The sequence below is a fragment of the Gossypium raimondii genome, chromosome 4, assembly GCF_025698545.1.
Source record: "Gossypium raimondii isolate GPD5lz chromosome 4, ASM2569854v1, whole genome shotgun sequence".
Classification (NCBI taxonomy): Eukaryota; Viridiplantae; Streptophyta; class Magnoliopsida; order Malvales; family Malvaceae; genus Gossypium; species Gossypium raimondii.
The window spans coordinates 13,271,759-13,282,976 of record NC_068568.1 but is presented as its reverse complement, the minus strand read 5'-3'; the positions used below and the strand labels follow the sequence as shown (position 1 = coordinate 13,282,976).

Genomic DNA, 11,218 nt, shown 5'->3' with positions numbered 1-11,218 from the left:
TCAATTTTAACCTTCTAACAATGATTGGCTTCGCAAATGGAAACCAAACCAATCCCTATTCATCTCTCTTATACTGTTTTGATTGAAAATTTTATCCTGATTGGATTTATTATTTTAAATTTAAAATTAGTAGAAAATAAAGGGTCAACCATAATAGTTGCAGTGGCAAAGAATGGGGCCAAAAACAAATCCCAATCTGGCTAATTTTGATTTCGACTTGATTTTTCTTTTCCCTTTTAATTTTAAAGTTAATTAAAAAAATTAAATAATAAAAAATATAAATATGAAAGGTTAAATTTGAAATTTAAAAAAAACCTTCTAATGGAAACAATTTAATTACCTTATAGTACACATTTCTAAATATAAATAATATTTTATGAAATAAATATCTAAAATCTCTTTTTAGTTGCGCATTAACCTTCATGGGAATATTTTTAATTAATGGCTTTAAAATTTGATCACATCCCAAAATCAGAAAAAATAAATGCCCAGTAGCTTCTTTCTCACTAAAAACAAAACCCCCTTCCTATATATTTAAAGCTTCTGTCTTTCTCACGCTCCTATAAATTTCAGAAGCAAGCAACCGTGCTGCTTTTAGCTTTTACGAGGAACACCACCACCAACATTGTTTCGCAAACAAAACCAATCCAACAAAGCAAAAACAAGGTTTGATCTTTGTTTTTTTTCATGCTCTGAAACTTTTAACTGTGTTCTTTTTTTTACTTTTAATCTGGGATTGTTTTTCTCTTTTGTTTTTATTTGCAATTATTATTTTAGTTGGGAAGTCATATTTTTCCATGTTCTTCTTCATTACACGTTTATTGATTTTTATTGTCTCTTCATGACCCAAATTATTTAACATTGGCATTGACTGCTCTCCTCTTAAAATACCACAAATCACTCTGTTCCATTGGCCGGCAGCTTTGCGAGAACTACGTTTGTTTATGTCATTTAGCTCCCATTTCTTGCCTTGTTCCTTTCACTCTTCACTTTCATATCTTCATCCATTTTATAAACAACAAACACCTTTCACTTTCCACTTGCGTTCATGATTGAGTTTCAGTGTTTTCACCTTTCAATCTTTCCCCCTCCTTTTTTCTTTTTCCTCTTTAATCATGTATTAATGCCAATATATAATACTCTCTTTTCTTTTTCATTTTAATCAAGTACATAAAAAAGTACCAAATATAAGGCCAAAACTCAGACTTTGATCCAATCTTTCAATATCTAATATTCAATAATCTCTTTCTTTTTTTTTTTTTCAATGATTAAAATTCACCCATTTTCCACCCTGTTTTCCTCTCTGTAAAGACGCTTAAAAAGGCTTAAAAACCCAAGACTTTTTTTAAATTCAATATTCATAAAAAAAAAATAAAAGGATGAACGTGGCCTTTTCTTTTTTCTTTTTAACTAATTTTTTCCTTCTCCATTTGCTTTCCTTCCTAGGAAGCTGTCTCCATTTCCCCTGCAACTAGTTCTTTTATATTCTCGTTGAATTTCTTCATTTAATTTATAACCTTTAAAATGCTTAAGTCTTCACTCAAAAGATACTTAAGTTAATCTCCTAAAGCTTATTCTTCTTTTTCAACTGTTGTTGATACCCTGATTTGCCACCCAGTTTTGTTTTTTTCCTTCCAGACTTCTTTATTTAATTCTGACTAATTTATAATTTCCCCCGCCATTATAATATCACCCAACTTGTTCTTTCTGATCCAGATTTTAAATTTGCATTGCCAAGGCGGTTCAGCAATGAGAACAGATATGGGAAAAGTCTCCAAGGTATTACGCGCCATCGCCGTTTCTTTCTCGACAATTCATCCTTCGTCGGTTGCTGAAATTCTGAACCTCTTGTATTTTTTTTTTGTCTGATGCAGTTTTCGTGGCCCAGAGTAGTCGTCCGAAAATGGCTGAATATACCGACTGGAGCAGACGAGTTTCACTCCGATTATGACATACACGGTAAAAAAAAACTGAAAACCCATGATGAAAACGTCCCGTTTCAGATCAAATTTAAGCTCTGGTTTTAGATTCTAATGAAAAAAAAATCCGTGTTTTTATTTTTTACCTATAGGCAAAGTTGATGAAAGAAGAAAGAGTTGTTCCGACGAGGACCATTACGTGTTCGTACCGGAAGATTTCTCAGGTATAGTTTTACGGTGCTTTATCGGCACCGATTTAATGTTTCGTACCGATTTTTTTAATTATTTTCTCCAGCCGTCCATTTCGTGAAAAGATGAGAACTGGAAAGTGTTGTTTTCGAAGTTGACGGGTATGATCCATTGTTGATTGGACGTTAAAAGAAAGAACTGGTTGGGTCCCCGGTTTGGTTAGTTGAAATTTGATGACCGGTTTTTAGTTTATTTCGCCACGTGGACGGGCGAGATTTGACTTTCACTCTATCATGTACTGGTCATTATTATTATTGACTGTTGATTTTTTTTAATAGAAGGCTGGTTATTTGAAGCTGCCGGAGGGATTAAACCGCCGCCTGTCACCGATTCGCTCAACCTAAGGTGAGGTTATAAAAATCTCGTTAAGTTTGCAGTTCGTATCAAATACTACTGAATTAATTTTATTATATTATGATGATGATTTTATATTTTCATGCATTTTTTTAGCACAAATTTTGCCCTGAATTAAGGCAAATAGAAACATTTATAAGGAATGAAATATGAAGGCAAACTTATTACTTGTTTGAATACTATACAGTAAACTAGGATTATTGGAGCTGAAAATGATTAATTATCGTCAATAATTGTGTTCTTATTTGTTGTTTTGGGTTGTGATATGGCTTTTGTTTTATTGAGAATCCAGGATGTTCGTGGGGACATGGAATGTGGGAGGGAAGTCACCCCACCATGGTTTGAACTTAAGCGATTGGCTAAGGTCACCTGCTCCTGCTGATATCTACGTTCTTGGGTAAATTGCTTTTTTACTCCCTCTTTTTTTGTAATTTATCCTCCAACAACTATTGTAACTATTGTCTTAGCTTTGTTTCTTATGTTTTTGCAAATTGAGTTGTTACTTGTACGATTACACGCCACCTTCAACCTTTTGTGGTACTTCAAGAATTGATTTACTCATCCAGATTTTTCTGCTTGTTAGGTTCCAGGAAATCGTTCCTCTAAATGCTGGCAACGTGCTTGGAGCCGAGGACAATGGCCCTGCTGCTCAGTGGCTTTCGCTTATTCGTCAAGCCTTAAATTCCAACCCAAGCGACCTAGAACTTGCTCAACGTTACGATATTGCGACTGAAGCAAGGACTCCATCGTCACCGCAGCTTGAGCATCAAGCAAGCATGAAGCCTAGGATCAGCTTTTCCGATTTACTTTCGATGGAAGATGAAATTGGCAAAGAGGATTTCGTAACATTGCTAAACTCGAATTCTAGTTTATACGAAGAAGGCTTGGCTAACCCCACTTGCCTGTCCGACAATCCAAAGCAGCAGCGCTTCTGCCTAGCCGCTAGCAAACAAATGGTAGGGCTTTTCTTGTGTGTGTGGGTTCGAGCTGATCTTTACCAGCATATTAGCAACCTGAAAGTCTCGTGTGTCGGCCGTGGCATCATGGGATATCTCGGAAACAAGGTCAGCAATTGCATTCATTCTTCACTTTTTGATAACTAAAATGAATCGAACAAACTAGCTCATCTTCTTTTAATATTTGTAACAGGGTTCAATATCCATTAGTATGACATTGCACCAAACAACGTTTTGCTTTGTTTGTACACACTTGACTTCCGGGGAGAAAGAAGGCGATGAAATCCGAAGAAATTCTGATGTCGCAGAAATCTTGAAGAGAACAAAATTCTCCCATTCACTTAGGGGTTTCAAAGAGCCACCTCCTCCACAAACCATTTTCGACCATGAGTAAGCTTCTTCATCCACTTATTCATCCAAAATAGTTATGGTATCATGTAAATTTCCACCCTTTTTTGTTAAACTCCTAATAATGTTCTTGCATGTTTGTATTTGTTCAGTAAAATTATTTGGTTAGGAGATCTGAACTACCGGCTTGCCGCCGGTTGCGCCGATACGTACGAATTACTGAAGAAGAATGACTGGCAAACACTTCTAGAGAAGGATCAGGTGAGAGGCTAATCTAAAGAAATCTAGATAGTTGACATTGAATTTTTCTTTGTGGTTTATTGTAAGATCTAACCTGTGATGTTTCCCTCATTGCTTGGCAGCTAAGATTGGAACAAAGGGCTGGTCGGGTGTTTAAAGGATGGGAAGAAGGCAGGATATACTTCGCTCCGACTTACAAATACCTAACTGATTCCGACGACTATGTCGTCCAAACATCGAAATCCAAAGAAAAACGGCGTAATCCTGCCTGGTAAGATCAGATTTCAAGTTCATGTTCCTTTTTCACTACCATTTTTGCTTAAAATTTTTTCACTAACTAGATACATGAAGCAAAAAGATTAAATTAATCTCAAGTTGTTCATTAATTAAGGTTGCTTGTTGGAAACATGTAGTTTGCGTTCATCATCCTTTGAAAAAAAATATATACAATTATTCTGAATTTTATATAATTATACTCCTAGTTTTGTCTCGTTCCATTTTTAATAAACCTTGCCGACACACTTAACATGAATCTGAACTAATCTTAGTTCATATTTTATTTACATATGCATGTTGCAGGTGCGATAGGATATTGTGGAAAGGCGAGGGACTTAAGCAAATGTGGTACTCAAGGGGTGAGTCTAGGTTCTCAGATCACAGGCCGGTTTATTCCCTCTTCTCAGTCCAAGTTAATTTAGCCAAGAATCCCAACTACAACGCTAGATCCTGCCCACCGACATTATCGGGAAAATCAGCTTTGACATCGGCTTGCGTAGCCAAAGTACAAGCTGAAGAACTGTTGCTAATTCCTAGGGTACAAAGCTGCTTGAACACAACTTCCAGGTTTTGAAAACCACACAAGGTTTCTTTAAAAGCTGTAATGAACTGACAGAGTCGAGTGGTGATGCAAAAACCAATGACACCGGCCCACCGGACGGCGTGGTGGGTTTGTGATGATGTTCATGATGGATAAGCATGGACTGTCCACTCGGAGCATTTCTTGGTGCATGAATCAATATAAGAGAATATGCTTAAAATTGCATGCATGCCTGAATTTTTTTTACAAAAAGGGCGATGATATCAAGGGATGTTGTAAATAGGTACAGAATTAGAAGCAGTGAAGGCAGGCTCTATTTCAGAAGCCAAAGAAGAGGGGTGGTAGCCAAGCTTGCATCTTCAGCTTTTTTGTAGACAAGTATATGTTTTTTTTTTCGTGGGTTGGGTTTGAGTTTTGATGCTTGTAAAAGAGCTTTGATTAAAGTGAAAAGTGTAAATTGAAAAGGAAAAAAAAAGGGTTTGCAGAGTAAGTTCTGGCAGACAAGCTTCGATTAAAGCAAAGCACTCTTGAGAAACTGCAAATGCTATATTCATCATTGGTGAATTTATGGAAGTGTTAGCATTGCTTTTGGATATATATATATATTTAAATGACATTTAAAAAATATGGTTTAAGATAAGTATCCAGCATTGGTATTAAAATCTGCCGAGAAATTTTAAAATATTTATTTTAGATATAAAATAAAAATAAGCTAATTTAAATAATATTATGATGTATAAAATAAGAGAGGAAAAAAAAATTTATTTTATTGATAGATATTTATAATGTTTTTTTAAAATTTATATTTATAATATAAAAAGTATAAATGAAATAAAATTCTAATGACCATTTTATCAATAAAGGCCTATTTTTAACTTTATTTACGGAAATGGGTTAATTATTTCATTATTTACCGGAAAGGGTTGAAATATGCAAAACGTGTCCACGTAGGAGTGTCTTTGGGTGAAATTTTAGCAAATCGCGTCCCCAAGGGAGCGATTTTGCCATATCAGCACAAAACACACTGATGTGGACGCGCTTTGCTGATGTGGCAAAATTGCTCCCTCAGGGACGCGATTTGCTCCATATTTTTTAGGGGGCTATTTGCATGTTTAGTCCCTAGGATTTTTTAGTTTAGGGTTTTGTTAAAATAATTTAGGTTTAGGGTTGTAGGGTTAGGGTTTCATTAAAATAATTTAGGTTTAGGATTTAGGGTTTAAGAATTCTAAAAAATAAATCAAGGTTTAGAGTTATTTTTAAAAATTTAATTAAACTAGGTTTTCAGGGTTTTAAATAAATTAATTAATTTAAGGTTTAGAGTTTTTAAGAAAATTAATTAAATTAGGGTTTAATTTTTTTTTAAAAAAATTTTGTGTTTAGGTTTAGGGTTTAGGAAAAATTATATTGATAATAAGGGTACCTCTGGTTCACTGTAATGGAATAGGGCTGTAATTGAATAGAGCTGTAATGGAATAGAGCTGTAATCAGTAATTCAATTGTTTGGTTGAATGGAATGGAATAGAACTGTAATAGTATTCTTGTGTTTGGTTGAATGGAATGATGTTATAATAGCATAAGGAAAAAAAACTAAAATGACTAGAATACCTTTAGCAGAATTTTTTTTAGGTAGATGATTATTGTTATTGTTATTGTTATTGTTATTAAATTTTAATAAGATTATTATTAAAATAATTTAATAAAAATAATAAATAATTTGACCATATTTTAACATGATTATTATTAAATATAATTTAATATAATAATATATAATTTAATAAAATTCTTAATATATTTATTATTATATGAATTAAAAGTCATAATATATAATACTATAAAATAATATATAATCTACTTTATTGTTTTTAAATTGCAATACATATTTAATGGGCTAAAATATAATTATTGAAACAAATAATTTAATTATTCTACAATAAAAACAAAATATTAGAAGTAATAAATAACTTGAGAATTATATTTCACATCCAAACATAATATTCATATATTAACAAAAGTTACATGATTTCATTAGTTTATATGTCATAATCCATATGTTATAAAATTTTACAACATCAAAAAGTTACAACATTGTAATGAAACTCTATCATGTTATTATACCATCCAAATATTACAAACAAAAAGTTACCAAAATAAGAAAGAGAAGTGAAAACCAAATCACCCCTAGGGTGCTTCTGTGATAATGAATGAAATCGGAGATGAGGATTCTCCTTTGTCCACTGATGAGAATAGCTTTGTTATCATAGGTAATTTTGCATTGTGTCAACTTAGAATTCACTAACAATGTTGCAAAGAATAAAACCAACAACTTGAAAACTTTTCCATTTCCCTTCAATAAAAGAACCTGAATTGGTGAAGTTGGCAAGTGAAAGAATTACTCCAAGAAACAATACAAACTGATTCAAAACAGATTAGCGTAAGTGGAAATGCAACCAGGAAGAGAATAGGGAAGAGCTTAGGAAAAATCTCTATCAATTTTATTGGTTTAGCTATAATTACTCCCAACAGGAGCCCAGTTCAATTATACAAAGATAAACTAAGGATCTCTAGTTTAGTTGTTACTAATAAAAATATCCTAAACAACTTCTCCATTAGTTATCAGTTAGCAACAAAAAATACAACTGTATAACTGCTTACAACAACTTTAAGGAAAAGTCAACAGTTAATCCTAACTCATTAACACTCACCCTTCTCCTCATAGCTTGTTGAATCTGTAAAAATAATTTGGTACACCCCATTTAGACCTCAATCACAACACCTAATAAGTTTGTGAATTAAAAAAGAAGAAATATACCAGAAAACCATCTCATCAGCTCACTGGATGACATTGGCAACAACTGCAAAGATGCATATGATTGGTTTCCTATCTCCAACATCAACTTTTTCAGCTCTTTAGCTCTTTGTTTAATTTTTTTATATGATTTTACATAATGTTATTAGATTAATTAGAACATTTTATGCTCAAATCCATAAACAAGAAACACCACATCAAAAAAGGAAAGAAAAAGACAAATGAATGAATGCATGAATGAAGCACCAAAAAAAGGTGAAATTAGAAATGCAAAAAATGCAATGCATATGCCATATGCCATATGAGCTGAAGTATCCTTAAAACATCTCAATCCTGAATTTTAGGTCATTTTCAGTCAAAACTTAGAAGAAAATAAAGGAAAACAAGTCCATAAACAAACAAACCACCAACAGTGCAATTGGAAATTTCCATCAAGTTAGATTAGATTTCAAGGTTCCTTTCGATTTAAACCAATGTTGATTCAAAACAATCAACAATGCAATGCAATAATCATTCTTCTTCTTCTTCTTTTACTTTTATTGGAAGCAAAAATAATATGAAGAAAGTTTTTTAAATTGGTACATTAAATTGATTCACAGTTAGGGTATGAAAATCCTCTATTGTCACTTAATTTATTGCTCAAATTCTATGCATCTACCACATTTATTATTTTACCTATACATCATAGATGCAAGACTTCCAAAATCTACCCAATTTAAAAATTAATACATTGTAATGTTGAAAAAAAAAGGAACCCAAAATACAAAATCAGAGCTAACAAAAACAAAGCACATAAATGTTTTGAATAAAGATTCAACCTAAGAAAATGAGACAAATTTGAAGAACAAAAACAAAAGTAAGACAAATCAGTCGCTGCAAACTGCTAGTAAAACCACAAAAAAGAAGAAAAAGAAATTGGACAAACCTGAAAACAGCCACCAATAAAGTGAAGAAGCACTTAGACTTCGATCAGTTAAGAGAATGAGAGAAACAGTTGGGCCAGAGATCTGAGACGGTGGAGCCGGCAAAAGATGCGAAGATGAAAGTGAATAATCGAGAGTGGGTGGAGCCTTAACTTTGCTGGTAGTTTCTGTTTGCAGAGTATGCTTTTGGATTGGGAGGGTAAAATAGGGTTGAAATAACAATGAATAGCTAAATGGTGATCTGGGAAGGGAATAGAAATTCCCCAAAAATCAACCAATTTTTTACATAGACCCGTAATGGAATAAGCTCGTAATAGGGTATTCTATTGAACCAAATAGATGTTTAGGGTGGGCCCACGGAATAGGGTTGTAATGGCTATGCCATTACGTTGAACCAAACATGGTGTAAAGATTTTGTTTTTTCTCTACAGTAGTTTTAGAAAAATTAATTTTGAGAAGACGGTTCTGAAAAGATAATATAAAAAACGCTTCAAACAGGATGCACTGTTAACAAAACTACTAAAAAAAGCTCTCACGTAGACACTCTTTTTATATAGTAGTTCCTGAAAAAATAATTTTGAGAAGACGATTTTGAAAAAATAGTGTCAAAAACGCTTCAAGCAGGATGCACTGTTAGCAAAATTGATGAAAAAAACTCCCACGTGGATGCTCTTTTTCTACAGTAATTCCTGTTTGGCCTTAGGCTATAAATGGGCCAAATTTCATTCTCAGGTTGCATAAATTACAACAAAAAAAATTAGAAAGGCTGAGCAGGGTAGAAGTTGAAGATGAGTGAACGTATTAGTGTTATTATTTACTATGATTGTGAGGTTTGTGACATCGAGAACGACATTTTTTTTATCGGAGAACACAGTGCGATTGGTTTTTAACCAGAACATAGATTTGATAGAACTTCGTAAAAGAATTAGGCGTAAAATCTTCAGAACGATGCCAATGAGAGTTTCGTCTATTAAGTATTGATTTTGTGCTTCAATTGATCCCGGGACATATGACTCATTTGATATCAAACGTGGTTGTATCTTGGAGGTAATGGTGCAGACTCATCTCGCTAGTGGATCACCCTATCTTGAGTTATATGTACAATTTTCATTGCCAAATGAAACATTTCCGGATTCAACATCTACTGTTGTTCGAGAGGAATACACGACCCCTACCTGACACTTCGTTAGTGGAAGGCAGAACATGAAAGTGCCCGTGTTTGGTGGCAGTATGGAATACACAACTCTTGCACGACACTCGGTTAGTGGATGGGATATGCACCTCGGTGGGTCGATGTTCAATACTGGAAATATGTACTGGGGAATGACATTAACTTCTAGTGGTTGACAATTTACATCTGATTGGGGACGTTATAAAACATCCACAAAAAGGGATGGTGTACTCCCTACGACATCCACCGGCGAGGGGACCTCGTACGTTGCAGATGATGGTGGGTTGGATGATAAGTCCGATGTGGATCCACCTCGAGAGCCTGGCCCCGATGGTGTAGAAGTTGCATTATTTTTTGAACCGGAGCCTGTTCTAACCGAACTTGAAAACGTTAAAGGTGGTTCAGATGAAGAAAAAGAAGATCCGCGATTCAGGACGTACTCACCTCCAGCCGACATGCATAATGTCGATCTATCGGTAGATAATGCGTTGGAGTTTCCAGATCTACCACACAAGGCATGACCGTACAAGTTCGTCATTAGGTTCGGTGAATTGGAAGTTTGTAAGGAGTTTTCCAATAAAGATAGTTTTCTTAGTACATTGAAACAACATAGCATCATGAATGGGGTTAACTACAACGTGGTTAAATCTAAATTCGAGAAGTTCAAGGCTAAGTGTACAGTGCAAGACGATTCATGTTCATAGAAATCATGGCTTCGGTTAGGAAAAAGATAAGCTTATGGGAGATAAAAAAGTACAAAGGTCCACATACCTGTGTTGCCGGTACAGTATCACTGGGTGTTTAGGGTTTATGAATAATACTGATATTACTTAATGTTGCTTTATTTAACGTACTTCGTTGACAGGTGTTTTACAAGATCATCCCAAGATGGATTCAGATATGATAGCTAGCTTAATATTACTGATGGTGAAGACAGATCCCAAGACTTCTATGTCGGTCTTAATTGCCAATATTCGTAGCCAATTGAGGTATACGCCCTCTTACTGCAAGGCTTGGATAGATAAGCAGAAGACGTTGGAAAAGATGCATAGTGGGTAGGACGCTTCATATAATGAGGTGTGGCAATGATGTCAAGTGCTGGAGAGGTACGCCCTAGTTTGTATAACTGGCCTTGAAACGGGCCCTGCTCTATAGATGCCAAGTGTTCAAGCGTCAGAATTTAAGCAATGCGGGGACGTATTTGTGTATTGCTAGCCATTGGTACAAATTGAAGGTACCTTTATGTATGGTAGATATACTCATCGGCTATTGCTAGCTGTGGCATAGGATGACAGTGAGAGAATTCTTCCAATTGCGTTTGCAATAACACCAGGGGAGTCAAGTGATGATTGAGATTTCTTTCTTTCTAGGTTAAGGAGGCATGTTTGCCCCTAACCTGATATCTGCGTTATATCGGATCAGGGCACTGGAATAC

The 11,218-nt window shown here is 34.5% G+C and overlaps 1 protein-coding gene across 2 annotated transcripts; it reads left to right on the top strand.

Annotated features, from left to right (window-relative positions):
- Nucleotides 1-582: 582 nt before the first annotated feature.
- On the top strand, nt 583-5,456 carry LOC105768213 (type I inositol polyphosphate 5-phosphatase 8). 2 transcript variants are annotated; one of them, XM_012588009.2, is made up of 11 exons: nt 583-666; nt 1,717-1,779; nt 1,875-1,959; nt 2,072-2,143; nt 2,447-2,513; nt 2,815-2,919; nt 3,106-3,586; nt 3,672-3,868; nt 3,979-4,087; nt 4,189-4,337; nt 4,646-5,456. In XM_012588009.2, the coding sequence occupies exons 2-11, from the start codon at nt 1,750-1,752 to the stop codon at nt 4,914-4,916; spliced, it is 1,566 nt and encodes a 521-aa protein (XP_012443463.1). In that variant the 5' UTR covers nt 583-666; nt 1,717-1,749; the 3' UTR covers nt 4,917-5,456. The 2 variants fall into 2 exon arrangements, with proteins under 2 accessions (XP_012443463.1, XP_012443464.1); XM_012588010.2 differs by lacking the exon at nt 583-666 and having other exon boundaries at nt 1,303-1,779; nt 2,450-2,513.
- Nucleotides 5,457-11,218: the final 5,762 nt, after the last annotated feature.